The sequence below is a fragment of the Berghia stephanieae genome, chromosome 7, assembly GCF_034508935.2.
Source record: "Berghia stephanieae isolate SIO BIC M18660-M18661 chromosome 7, UCSD_Bste_1.3, whole genome shotgun sequence".
NCBI classification, from domain to species: domain Eukaryota; kingdom Metazoa; phylum Mollusca; class Gastropoda; order Nudibranchia; family Aeolidiidae; genus Berghia; species Berghia stephanieae.
Window position 1 is genome coordinate 54,363,233 of NC_088366.1, and position 14,756 is coordinate 54,377,988.

Here is a 14,756-nt window from a genome sequence, read left to right on the forward strand (position 1 = left end):
TTTAGATTGTTATGTAATGGTACATGTAAACAATAGTGACTAAGGATTTTTTACTTTCATTCCTATTTTTGAAATCTTACTAACATGACACTTTGAACTAATTTTCTTCTACACCGATTGAATTTGCTTTTAATGACAACATACATTTTCAGAATGACGACTTGGTGAGTGTTTTTGCTCTCGCGAGTGTTATTTAATTTGTATTTGTAATGATTATATATAATATAACTCGGAACTCATAGAGAAGAATGAATCTCGTGAATCTCAACTTTCTCTCATCTCCTTCGGCGTTAGCACTGCGCATTCCCTCATTTCTGAAATAAAGTATTTTTTCACATAAATCATTTTATTCATACGACACTAAGAAAAGTCTTGTCATTGTCGTAAATAAAAACTTTCACAAGGGCGGAGATGACCATACCTTGGTGGTCATGACAAGAAATACGAAGTGCCGGAGATGTGGACATCGTGAGAATATCTCCAGCAAACCCAGTTGATTAGACTAGACTGGGACGTCTAACATATAATAACATAATGACGATAGCAACGTCAACAAATGAAAGAGAAAGAATGAATGTCGATGTCAAAGGTAAAAACCAATAAAAATAAAAACAATTTAAAATAAGAATAAAAATAAATAAAATAATAAACTTTCTGTGATGTTACATAATCAAATAAGGTTGCGGCTATTCGGACTCGAGTCTGAATAATCTCCCAAGGCTGACTCAAACTTTAATGCGCAAGAGCAATCAGCAAGTTCTTTGGACTCGAATTTGAAAGTTTCCCCTGGCTGTAAATTTCGAATTTATTTTAGCTATTGACAATTACATAACAATTGATGCAAATGAAAATAACATAATGTTTTAACTATCAAGAAACAGTCTAAATGTTATTTAACGAGAAAGGCAAAATCATTGATCAATTGGAAGTCCAGATAGAAATTATTTACTGAGGTCTAAAAACAAATTTACATAATGTCCAAATAAAATCAGGACAAAATAATAATATTAATATTCTGGATTCTGATAGTGTTAGACAAGCAACAATCCTTTGACTAAAGTTAGGGATGCCTAAATGAGTCAATAAAATGGAGAGAAAGAATAATTGAGTAAATGTGATTCATATACATAAGTAAGGGAACAACACAAAACAAACAGTAACAGTGTTTCGGCCCTTGGCCCTCGTCAGGAGACAAAAAAACAAAACACCTCCCATAGTGGGCAGGGAGGTACATGCTGTGTCTTCTATCCCCCCATACCTGTTTTCCAATTGTTTCCTGTCATTGTCTTGGAATGAGATTACTTAGTTTTGTCCTGATCCTTGCCGGAGTTCCTTGACTGGGAGGGAAACAGTCGAATGTATAGTTATAGTTTTGGGAGATGATATTTTTTTCCTTGTAAATCATCTCTCTGTTATGCATTGTATTATGTTTAGTTTACATATTATATTATATGATTGGTAAACATTTGAGTGTATTCCTCTTAGTTGGGACCCGTGCTTGTGTCTGGATGAGACTTTTAGGTGATCTCAAACTAAGTACTTTAACGGTGTGCTCTTGGAATCTACATCTGTTCCCTATTTGAACCCGTTCCCCTTTGTCTTACCTTTTCTTTTGTGCTTTAATTGTAATTCTAGAACTTTTTACTATCCTATTCTCTTCCTTTTTACTGGCGCTGATATGACCTTAATGTGTTGCAAGCGCCGTAAAACCCTTAAAAACAAAACAAACAAAACAAAACACAAATATGTGTAAGGTGACTAAATATCATATTTGTCAAATGTGGAAACAATGTAAATGTGTGGAGAGGGTGTTGGATGTGGATACAAGAAGAGGTGCTTGCGTTGTCTCTGTCCGAAAAAAAAAGGTGATATCGCCTAACAGGCGTCATGTCTCGTTCTACATGTTAAGTGTTGCTGTTGGCTGGGGACCCCTTGTAAAGCGCTTTGAGCACGTTGAGTGGATATTGCGCTATATAAAAGCTCAAGTTTATTAGATCTGGTGGAGATTACTATCATCCTTTCAAAATTCAAAGGGCAGAAAATAATTTCTATTATCCTGTTCACGTTATGGAAACCCGAATAAACTCTGGCTCCATGGCTCTTAAGGACTCCTTCTGTGTCTGAAAAAAAAATGTTAAAAATTATGCCCTTCTGCTCCGACATCATAAGATATCGTCGCCTAGGCATTTCACGAAGGAATATAGATAATTCATCAAACAAGATGTCTGATGTCAACAGGAACCACCCATGTTGTCCAAGTGAGCAAATTGGGGGTTAAAAATATTGCCTAATAAAAAAAAAACAAAAGTGCCTGAAGCAGGGCTTGAACCTGGGACCTTCTGAGTCAGAGTGCATTGCCTTAACCACTCGGCCACTTCGCCCCCCATCTGTGTCTGACACCTGAGTTATCTAGGTCTTTTCTCGAGATAGTTTGTGAAGAGAAATTTTCTCTTAGGACCAATAAAAACTAAGGGACTTCTAGTATTATTTCATATATTATTTTTACCCTTTTTAAAAGCATTTACTCATTATGTATATTTTCCTCATCAGGTGCCAGAACCTCTTCAGATTTCATTGGGTTCCAGGATCTAAAACTTCATTGATAAACCTCGACAAAACACTGAGATGTTGTAAGTAATTGCATTTATTTCAGAATAAAGAAGGAATGAGCCATAGTTTCATTCACACTATGTCATTTTTTTTTCCCCCGTGTGGTGTCCGGGGTCCCTCAACTGAGAGGGTCAAGAATAGCCCAACGCCAAGCCAGCGTGTCGTAAAAGGCGACTAATGGTGTGTGATTCCCCAATCTTTGAGTCACCTGGTCCTCCAGGTTGGGGGTTGGCAAAGGGTTAACACCCCTTTCCGTTAAACTCAAACCATTACAGAAACGCAGACGGACAAACCAAATCCTTTTTTTAGCTTGGGCGACCAATATACAGAGAAGTGGTAAGACCTGGAATGAGATAAAAAAGTTAGCGCAGGATAGAGAAGGATGGAAACTGTTTGTCTGTGGCCTATACCCTGACCCAGGGTGAAAAAGGCAATGATGATGATGATGTCATTTTTAAATGATAAAGTCAGAGGCACAGGCTTCATTTTTTAAACTTTTCAAATTCTGTGCTGTTTGAAAATACCACATTATCTTTATCAACCAAAAGGACTTTATTAACTGGAAATATTTAACATACAGCTTAAAAAAAGAATGGAATACAAAACATAGAATGTTTCAGGCTCAAAATCCTTCTTCAGCCAACAGCAAAAACAGTTTAAATTAAAACGACATTGGGCCATAAAGTATGTTTCATATATAATCTTTAGGCTCGAGTGATAAAAAGTTGGCGCTAATGTTTGTTCATTGTCTTAGTTGACATTGTGGCAGTAGATAAGCTGATAAATCAAAAGCTGGTGCCGTTAATGCAGTCATTTTCATGTATATATAGTTGATAGTAACCAGGGTAAAAGGCTTAGTTTCTAGAGCACTCGCTTCACATGTCGAGGGACCAAAATTAATCCAGTGTGAAGTCACATTTTTTTTCTCCCCCCACCCCTCATCCAACTACTAGTTATTGGGTAGATGGGTCTGTTAGATTTGGTGGAAAGTACTTTGAAATAGATAAGCATTCTATCAAAAGGGTTGCAAGCAATTACTAGTGTCCGTTTCGTGCTATAGAAACCAAGATAAAGTCAGGCTCCGTATATACGCCTAATGGCTCTGATAGACTACCACTACTACTACTCCTACTACCATTATTACTACTGCTATTACTACAACTACTGCTACTGCTACTACCACTACTACTGCTACCACTACTACAAATGTGATGATGACTTCAGAACCTGGATTGAGACCTTGAACATAGAAGTGTAGCCGAACGATACGACTACTACTACTACTACTACTACTACTACTACTACTACTACTACTACTACTACTACTACTACTACTACTACTACTACTACTACTACTACTACTACTACTACTATTATTTTTTAAAATTATTATTGTTATTATTATTGTTATTATTATTATTATTATTATTATTATTATTATTATTATTATTATTATTATTATTATTATTATTATTATTATTATTATTATTATTATTATGATTATTATTATTATTATTATTATTATTATTATTATTATTATTATTATTATTATTATTATTATTATTATTATTTTCAGCTTTGCAACATAAAAACTTTGGCAAGTGGGTTCAGGTGACCCATGAAGATGAAACCCATGACATCTGGACAGTGACCGTGGAAGGAGAGGTTCCTGATGCTGTTCCCATTGTGGTTATCCATGGGATGGGCGGTGGATCTAACATGTTCCTTAAAAACATCGACAGCTTTGCCAAACAAGTGAGTGATGATATCAAATTAAGAAATTAAGGAGCAGGCACCGGGGTAAGATAAAGCTCTGAACAAGTGTGTATGAAAGGTGCCAGACAAAGCAAGAGAGATGACAGACTATAAACGATTCTAGAAAAGACTAAAAACATTTCTTTTCATCATCTTATTGAGTATTTTAGTGCCTAGAGCCTGCTGTCTGTGGGGATTGTTGCATTGCCGATGGCATTCGTTATTATTATTATTATTATTATTATTATATTATTATTATTATTATTATTATTATTATTATATTATTATTATTATTATTATTATTATTATTATTATTATTATTATTATTATTATTATTATTATTATTATTATTATTATTATTATTATTATTATTATTATTATTATTATTATTATTATTATTATTATTATTATTATTATTATTATTATTATTATTATTATTATTATTATTATTATTATTATTATTATTATTATTATTATTATTATTATTATTATTATTATTATTATTATTATTATTATTATACTATTATTATTATTAATATTATACTATTATTATTATTATGATTATTATTATTATTATTATTATTATTATTATTATTATTATTATTATTATTATTATTAATATTATTGTTATTATTATTATTATTATTATTATTATTATTATTATTATTATTATTATTATTATTATTATTATTATTATTATTATTATTATTACCATTTTCTATATATAAAATTACTCTTTTTTTTTTTTTCTTCCTCCTTAAAAGAGAGACGTGTTCTTAATTGACTTGCCAGGATTTGGGCTGAGCTCCAGACCTGACCTTGAGAAAGTATTAGATGAAAATGGGGGACATCGGAAAACTAATGAGGATGATGTCGAACAGTTTTACACTCAAGTTTTAGATGCTTGGTTTCAAACTATGCAGTTAGACAAGGTTATTTTACTAGGTAAGCAAAGTTAATCTGATGAAATTCTGGTGATATTTGTTCAATAGCAAAAGCCTGTTTCATAATTTATTAAATTTTGACTCCTGGGTTGTAGTCACAAAAGGAGCCCCTGGCTGATCAAAGTGCTTGATCATACAAAGCAGCGCTTAACCCTTTGTGCGACTATGTGGTCTAGTGGTATGACACTCGCTTTCGGGTCGGAAGGTCCTGAGTTCAAGCCTCGCTCGGCACATTATTGAGACCTTGGAAAAGGCTCTCTACTCACATTCTCTCACCGTACTCAGGTATAAAATTAGTACCTGGCCATTACCAACTTTCTCTCTGTTGGAAAAAAAATTGTAATTTCGCCTAACAGGATCATGTCTCATTCCACATGTTAAATGTTGCTGTTGGTTAGGGGCCCCTTGTAAAGCGCTTTGAGCACAATAAGTGGATATTGCGCTATGAAATAGCTCAATTTAATTTTTTTTTTTTTTTTTTTTTTTTTTTTTTTTCACAATACATGTTATGGACTGAATTCTCAACAAAATAAAAGTGAGTTGTTGTTAGTTGTTCTTCAGGAAGCAAATGAGCGCATTGGTGGTTGTACTATTGAATACAACTTACTTTTTCTTTTTGTGATCATCGAATTGTATTTTGACATCATTTTTTGGGCTGTTTTGGTGTCCACCGTGCTTCATTTTTCATTTATTCCGATATATTTACGTCATCCCTCGAATTAATTTTTTAACCAGGTCACAGTTTTGGTGGGTACATCTCATCTGTATACAGTTTGTCTCACCCGGAAAGAGTCAAACATCTCATTCTAGCAGATCCCTGGGGTTACGGTCGTCGCAGAGTTGTCAACCCTTCTTCTTTCAGATGGAAAGTCATTATTTTCCTTATCAGCAAACTGTACTACAAAGTAAATATGTTCACCCCTTTCAGGATACTTGGGCCTTTAGGTGAGAACTTTCGGTTTATTTTTCATAATTCAATCAGTGGTTATAATGTGTTTTTTTTTGGTTTTTTTTTTTTCTGTTCTTTCTTTTAATTGGACGGGGGGGGGGGGGGGGGGGGGGGGGGTTGTATGTTTTTATTATTTGTTTTAAAATAAATTCATTTATTAATTTAAAATTTTTTTTTTGGTGGCGAATTCGCATGATTATTGCTTTCTTCTTTTTTTTTTTTTTGGTAAATTGACTGACAGGCTGACAGACTCAGTCAGACGCAGAGTGTTTACTGTCTATATATAAATTTTTTTTTAATTAAAAAAAATTCCCTTTATTCATCCCATAGGGGAAATTTGTCTCTAGGGTCTATTCCAAGGGAAGACTAGAATAACTAAGGTGTTAGCCGCAGTGCATCCCTGCAAATTTAGCTAAGGCGAGGTGGCTTGCTCAAGGTCACACAGGGCAGCAGCGAGTGATCGAACTCTGTACCTTTCTGGTGCGAAGCAAAGACCGTACCGCTGAACCACGCTGCTTTATGTGTCTAAATTCCAAAAGAAAATCCATAATCATGGTACTTTCCTGAGCCTAAAGTGGTTCAATTAACGTATCAGCAGGGAGTTTATTACACAGGTGGACACTGTATAGTCACCTGGAACAACTACACAAGACGTCTAACTTCTATGTCTTGGCACAAGACTGAAGGGCTAGAGCTCAGGTGGTCGCTGGTTCGGATAAGTAAGTAAGTAAGTAAGTAAGAATTACATAGGTGGACTGTATGAAAAAGGAGTTTAGATGACCATTGACATCACGAAGAGAAATTATTCGATTTCAGCACTGAGAGTGCTCACTTCCGCGAGGACGAGAGACGCATGCGCACAACCAACATGACTTTTCCGCCGGTGACGTCACAGACTATGGGTGACGTCCAATCATGGGACACTACTCTTCCGCTAATCTCATTCCCTATAACCACGAGCCCAAGACAGTTTGGGGTATCAGATCTGGAAATAATTGCATGTCAGTCCTAGTAAAAAGTTATAGCAAGAGAAAAGAGATCAATTTGGAGTTACTTGTTATATTGTTCTGAATTTCCATTCCAGGGCCAAGAGCTTTCCGTGCCTTTCGATCAGATTTAAATGAAAGATACAGCGTTGGAGAGCCGGGTGACACCAGCTTCATTGATTATTTGTATGCCTGCAACACAGCTGGAAAACCAAGGTACGAGCTTAAGCTTTTGAAAAAAAACAAAAAAATCTTTAGTTTTTATGTCAACTTGAGCTTTTTCATAGCGCAATATCCGATAAACGTGCTCAAAGTGCTTTACAAAGGATCTTTGACCAGAAGCAACATGTAATGTGTAGTTCAAGACATGACGTCTGTTAGGCGATATTACACTTTTTTTTTTTTACAGAGACAATGCTGTTGACTGTCAGGTACTCATTTTACACATAAACACGTTGAGAGAATATGAGTAAAGAGCCTTTTTAAGGGCTCAACTATGTGCCGAGCGAGGCTCAAACCCAGGAGCTTCTGGTCCAAAAGCGAGTGTCATGCCACAAGACCACAAAGCCGCACAAGTATGTCATGCTTTGTTTAACAAGATTGCTTAATACTTTCTACGGATGGTAATCGGAAAAAGAGTAGCAAATAAAAATGTTTTTATTTATGTTTTTGGTCTGCTGTTAACTTCATTTAATTTCTTACATTTTAGAAGGTATGAGCCTTTTTTTTTTTCACTTAAAATTGATAATTTATATTTTAAAGTGCCCAGAGCTTGTGTTTTACATGAGAATGAGCGCTGTATAGTATAAATGTGTATTATTATTATTATTATTATTATTATTATTATTATTATTATTATTATTATTATTATTATTATTATTATTATTATTATTATATTGTTTATATATATTTTGTGTAGGGTTTTTTTAAAAATTTTAATTCTTATATTTTAAAAATAATTTTACAAAATAAAATATATTTCTTGCATTTGGCTTTGGTCGTAAAAGGTGCAATTAAAAAAAAAAAAATTCTTCTTTAATCAGTGGTGAAGTTGGTTTTGCCAAAGTTTCATACCCGCTTGCCTTCGCGCGTAAGCCCATGGTGGACAGGGCTCATGGGTGGGACCCGGCATTGGATGTTACATTTATATGCGGCAAAGATTCGTGGATGGGGACCAGTCAGCTGAGTGAAGTCATTGAGCAACGGCCCTCAAGTTATACTGATATACAGGTAAGGCTGGGTGGGGATTCTGACCTCCCATAGTCGGCAGGGAGGTACATACTGTGTCTTCTATCCGCTTTGGTGGGGTTCCTGACCTCCCATAGTGGGCAGGGAGGTACATGCTGTGTCTTCTATCCCCTTTGGTGGGGTTCCTGACCTCCCATTGTGGGCAGGGAGGTACATGCTGTGTCTTCTATCCCCTTTGGTAGGGTTCCTGACCTCCCATAGTGGGCAGGGAGGTACATGCTGTGTCTTCTATCCCCTTTGGTGGGGTTCCTGACCTCCCATAGTGGGCAGGGAGGTACATACTGTGTCTTCTACCCTCCTATATCTGTTTTCCAACATGCTTTCTGTCTTTGTCTTGGAATGAGATTACTTGGTTTTGTCTTGGCACTGGCCGGAGTCCTAGCTGGGAGGGAAACAGTCAAATGCATAGTTATTGTTTTGGGAGATGATATTTTTTTCCTTGTAAATCATCTCTCTGTTATTTATTATTATATTTGTTATTTTGAATGTTTAATGTAAGCATTTGAGTGTATTTCTCTTTGTCGGATTTTGTGCTTGTGTCCGGGTGAGACTTATAGGTGATCTCAAACTAAGTACATTGGTGGTGTGCTCTTGGATTTTACATCTGATCCCTATTTGTTCCCAGTTCCCCTATGTCTTACTTTCTCTTGGGTGCTTTAATTGTAATTCTAGAACTTTTTACTATCCCATTTTCTTCCTTTTTACTGGCACTGATATGACCTTAATGTGTTGCAAACGCCGTAAAACCCTTAAAAACAAAAACAACATTGTGCATAGAGGACCTCAGATACAACAAGGCCCATTAGACTAAGTAGCAGTTCCACGTATTCATTGTAATGATTTTTTGGGATGTTTTTTTCTTTTCTTGAATTTTTCGTTCTTGCTTTGTCTGGCACCATTTCATGCCCACCTTTTCAGATCCTTATCGAGAGCGTTAAAAAAAAAAATAGAGCATTTGTATAGCGCAATATGCACTAAACATGCTCGAAATGCTTTACAAGGGGTCCCTAATCAACAGCAACAATTAACATGTAGGACAGGACACATGACGCCTGTTAGGCGATATTACAATTTTGCGGACAGAGACAACGCTGTTAATGGCCAGGTACTCATTTTACACCTGAGTACGATGAGGGAATGTGAGTAAAGAGCCTTTTCCAAGGACTCAACTATGCACCAAGTGAGAATGGGACCTTCTTATCCAAAAACGAGTGTCATACCACCAGACCACATCGCCGGTGCCTGCTCCCTACTTTCACAATTCATCATCATCCATCGTGGCTTGTGCTCTTCAGCACGTTGCCGGTCAGCTGTCTCCACGAATCACGATCCTCTGCGGTGCGCATGAAATCTGTGTTGTTTTTAAAGTCACATTCGGTCATTCTTAGGTTATTTAGATATAAGTTGTTCTTTGTCTTCCTGTAGCTCTCTTTCCTTCGATCATCCCAGATGTTACCAACTTTTCTATTCCGTCTCTTCTCCACACATGTCCCAGAAACCGTAACTGCCTCTTTCTGATGTTATCGACCAGTACTCTTCCCTTTCTCACTTCTCCAACACTTCCTCGTTCGTTTCACAATTACATACTTATAAAAGAGGCTTCATTGAATCAGGTACTAAGATGTTTACACTCACATCTTTGAGAAAAACTCTTGTTTGATTTGAATTAGTTGAATTTGAGGATTAAAGTACTGATATATTGAGGTAAAATAAAGCTTTTACAGAGATTTATGTGACCCCTTTGCCTTATTATTGTATATATTATGTGTGCGGCAATGTGGTCTTGAGGTATGACACTCTCTTTTGGATCGGAAGGTCCTGGGTTCGAGTCTCACTCGATGTATAGTTGAGTCCCTGGAAAAGACTCTTTACTCACATTCTCTCACCACACTCAGGCGTAAAATGAGTACTTGGCCGTTAACAGCATTGTCTCTGTTTTAAAAAATTGCAGGCGTCAGGTCTCATTCTAAATGTTAAATGTTGCTGTTGGACATGGACCCTTTGAAAAGCATTTTGATCACATTTAGTAGATATTGCGCTGAATAAAAGCTCAATTATTTTTTTTTATTATGTCAGAAGAAACAAGATGCTAAAATTTGAATTTTAAGTCATGTGATCAAAAGTACAAAATTTGTACATTATTAGAAAAACTGAATTTATTCTTCACATTGAAAGCCTTTTAAATGACTGAAATATCAAAATTAAGACCTAAAATCAAAATAGTTTTTTCTTCTTCTTCTTCTTTTTGCATTCCTTCGAAGTGGATCAAACCTGGATTCCCAATGCTGATAACAAATTCCAAGGTCTTCTGAAGCTAATCCGTTATATCAAAGAGAATCAAAATTATGAGAATTATCATCTCTCTCTGTCTCTCTCTCTCTCTCTCTCTCTCTCTCTCTCTCTCTCTCTCTCTCTCTCTCTCTCTCTCTCTCTCTCTCTCCCTTTCTATATATCTCATGTTTCTCCCCCACATTCCCTTTTAATACCGTTTCGATACTGTATATATCACAATTTGAAATGATTCATCACATAATTTCTCATTTGAAATCTTGTCAATGACATTTTTTCTCTCTCTCTCCATCTTTTCCTCTATTTTCACCAGGTCATAGAGGATGCTGGACATCATGTACACACAGACAATGCCCCGATCTTTAACTATCTAGTCAAACAAATCACAAAAGCTGTCGACGCTGGATGCAAACCCGATTTAAAACCCATTTCATCTACAGCGTAACCTGTCACGTGATATTTGACTTGCATAACCCCATCATCTCAATCTATTATCATGCTTGGGGGGGGGGGGATTTTATAGATAGTTCGAAGATGTCGTCACTCTGGTCTTTGTTATTGTTTTTTGCCATCCGCGTTTATGAGTAATTCTCACTGAACTGTATTAACCCGACTATAAACGTTCATGGATACACACAGTTTTGTGTGTTGGTCCTTTATACTTCCGGATGGCAATGTTATGAGCTTCTTAGCCAAGCGCATACTATCTAAAGAGGCCCTTTTATGAATCAGAAAAAATTATTGAAGAATCATTTCATCCCAAACTAGCAATGTGCCTTCATGATCATATTCATATCGTTATCTTTCATTTGAAAATCATCAGCTGACAGCACATTCAAAATCGTGATTCAACGCAGTTTGAGGAAACCCATTTCTCATAAATTTGACCTCAGCCATTTGATTTATATCTTACTAGGTATGGAAAGCCCGAATTTATATTTTATAATTATTGTCTTTAAGTTGCATTCAATAGGTATAACTTTTTTTTCTGATTAAAATGGTAAAAAAATTATTAAAATCGCTTAACAATTAAAAAAGATATGCTATTTAGAAATTTGTAGAAAATCGTCCAAATTTGAGCTGCTTTGAAAGCAACCTTTTGTCCGTTTTCAAAATGCCATATTTTCATAAATAATCAAGCTAGACCTCAGAAACTTTCTAACAATACACATCTTTTTATAAACAATACGTGTATTTTCTTTTCCTGAGCTCAACTCCAAGTAAAATAGAAATAGTTTGCCCCCAAAGTACAGACAAAGCCAAAACTGTCAATTTCAACGCGAAGTTACAAAATATCAGCGATCGTGTCTTGTGCCTGAGCCAGCGTATGAGTGAAGTCAATACGGCAAAGGTTGAAGTTTTAGTTTCGTTTTCAGTTGGCTGGTGAAAGCAAAGCTATAAATCTTTCTTTCGTATACATCATTTTAAAACTGTGATTTAAAATTTTCTTTTGATACCAGAATCGTCCAAATTTTCACATTTTTCTTTAATTTTTTATCGATTTAAAGTTTTTAACTTGAAATTTCAAACTTTGAAAATATTCTTAAAAATGCGAATCTGGTATCGAATGACAGCTTGTTCAACTCAAATTTCTTTCTGATGCTGCCATTGACGTTACTATTAATAGCGTTGATGCGAGAGAAAAGTCAACTGTCAGTTACGGTGTTCGAGTAAGAGAGTGCTGGTTCCAAAATTGGAATTTACTCCTCTTCTTCAACTCAGAGCTATGAAATAATGGCAAATCCTATGAAAAAAGCATAAACATTTTTTCAAAGATGAAGATTTGAGATTTAATTTGATACCAAACGCGTTTTATTTGACGGACTGAAAATGAGAAAAAGAGAGTGACGATTTGAATTGAAATTCTCGCTTTGCCAATAAAGCCATGACTCGATAAGAGGGTTTGCCTTACCTATTACTAGAAGAAGGTGGTGATGTCTATTTGATACTAACTCTTGTTGTTTTTAGTTAAAGTCAATGTTTTAGATTGTATTTAGTGTTATGGACTAAAAAAGTTGTATTTAATTTTATGGACTTAAAAAGTCTTCACAATATCTAGTTCAAATTTATTTTATTTATGTATGTTATATTATACTCTATGCTGAGTCTATCGGTAGTATGCCTAATAAAATATATATTTGAGTGGGGTCTTTTGACCTCCCATGGTGGACAGAGAGGTCACTTGCTGCGTCTTCTATCCCATGTAACTGTTTTCCCTTTCCATCTTTTTCCTAAAATAAGTTTTGTCCCAGTCCTAACTGGAATCCTTAGCTTGGAAGGAGACAGTCAAATGTAAAGTAACTATTTTTGATAGATGATTTTTTTCCCCCCTCTGTTATGCATTTTTGAATATATTGTGTTTTGGGTGTATCCTCCATAGCTAGATCCTTTGCTTGTGCCTTGGATGGGACTTGTAGGTAGTTTCAAAATAGGCACATTGATGGATTCAACGTGGAATTCTCTGTTCCCTATCTGATTTGGCTTCTTTATCTTTGGCGATTTTAATTTCAGATCTACATCTATTCCTTCATATCTTCTTCCTTTTGAATGTGGTTGAAACAACCTAACAGTGTTGCAAGTGCTGTAAATAAAATCCCTCAGAACAAAACGAGGCTAACATAATACGAAAATATTATTTTCTATTTAAACGACATTATTCACTATGGATTTTTAAACTGAATTATTTGTACTAGCAATAATTCTGGAAAAAATCATATTGTAAATCTATTTATAAATCCTTGTAAGTTATTTTTACACTTTATATTGTTGTTGCATTTTTTAAAATTTCAATTTTTTTTTTTCATTTTTTAATATAATTTTTAAATTTATAACAGTTCTAGATACAAAGTTGCACTTGACTGTTAATATTACATGTCTTCAGATTTTATTTTCATGTCAAATAAAATTTGAATGGGGTTTTTTCAACATTAATAAACTGCCAATCGGGTTATGGAGAATTTCGTTTTTAAAAAAGAAATAGAAATAATATTTTTTTACAAATAACACTCATTTCCACTTAAATGCTTGGAGTTGCTTTACAATTTTACATATTATTGTTATTAACATTTGCTAAACTATTCCATTTTGTCAATTCTCTGTCTTGTCAAATAAGGTAGCATATTTGATTATTCATTTTATAATTTTGTTTAAAATTAAAATGTATAGTAAAATAAAGGGAGTAAGAATGACTTATAAAAGATACAAAACAAAGTAGACAACATTTCGGCCTTTGACCTTCTTCAGGTAAACGAGAAAAGGCCGAAACTTTGTTTACTATACATTTTATTGACTCATTTAGGCACCTCTATATTTTTGGTATTCTGTTTTAGTCTAACAAACCTTTGGTCACATAGACCCAGAGTTTATCCTGCGCTATCCTTTGGTTAGGAAGCTGGCCGACTGCAATGTATTATCTGCGAGATCTAACAAACACAGCTATCCTAATCCCTGTTAAAGTTGGAAGATTTACAGGTATGAAATCAAACCAAAATCAGACTCACCTGACCTCCAGTCACAGATTCATACTATAACTGACCTACCCAACCTCAGATCACAAATCCATACCCCAAAAAAAAAGTGATCTAGCAGACTTGCAATCACAAATTGATGCCTACGTTATTTCTATCAATTCATGTCAAGCACATTTGTGAAACTTTTATAGTTTCGGCTGCTGACATGAAAGTAAACAGATCTCCTACATCCCAATGAATGAAAGTGCAATCCGGGTTGCTTTAATTGTAATTCTAGAACTTTTTACTATCCCATTTTCTTCCTTTTTACTGGCGCTGATATAACCTAACTGTGTTGCAAGCGCCGTAAAACCCTTAAAAACAAAAACAAAGTGCAATCCATTCTCTTTGTTGTTATTGCCCTTGGTCCAGTGGCTTCATGAAAGTAATTAGGGGAGACAGAAAGTTTACATCTCAGTACATTATTATAACGTTTTTTTTTTTGTTTTTTTTTTTTATAGAAATG

The 14,756-nt window shown here is 34.9% G+C and overlaps 1 protein-coding gene across 1 annotated transcript; it reads left to right on the plus strand.

Annotated features, from left to right (window-relative positions):
• On the plus strand, positions 1–14,324 carry LOC144977501 ((Lyso)-N-acylphosphatidylethanolamine lipase-like). The gene is made up of 8 exons (XM_078922797.1): positions 1–164; positions 2,551–2,630; positions 4,187–4,365; positions 5,130–5,310; positions 6,045–6,254; positions 7,343–7,460; positions 8,288–8,474; positions 11,095–14,324. Exons 1-8 carry the CDS (start codon positions 133–135, stop codon positions 11,224–11,226), a joined length of 1,119 nt encoding a protein of 372 aa, XP_078778923.1. The 5' UTR covers positions 1–132; the 3' UTR covers positions 11,227–14,324.
• The last annotated feature ends 432 nt before the right edge of the window (positions 14,325–14,756 follow it).

Excerpts from the sequence above, each read along its gene's own strand:
- LOC144977501 (XM_078922797.1), top strand. The coding sequence starts at position 133 with ATGACAACATACATTTTCAGAATGACGACTTG. Across the intron at positions 2,631-4,186 it reads CGACAAAACACTGAGATGTT|CTTTGCAACATAAAAACTTT; the intron begins GTAAGTAATTGC and ends TATTATTTTCAG. Across the intron at positions 7,461-8,287 it reads AACACAGCTGGAAAACCAAG|TGGTGAAGTTGGTTTTGCCA; the intron begins GTACGAGCTTAA and ends TTCTTTAATCAG.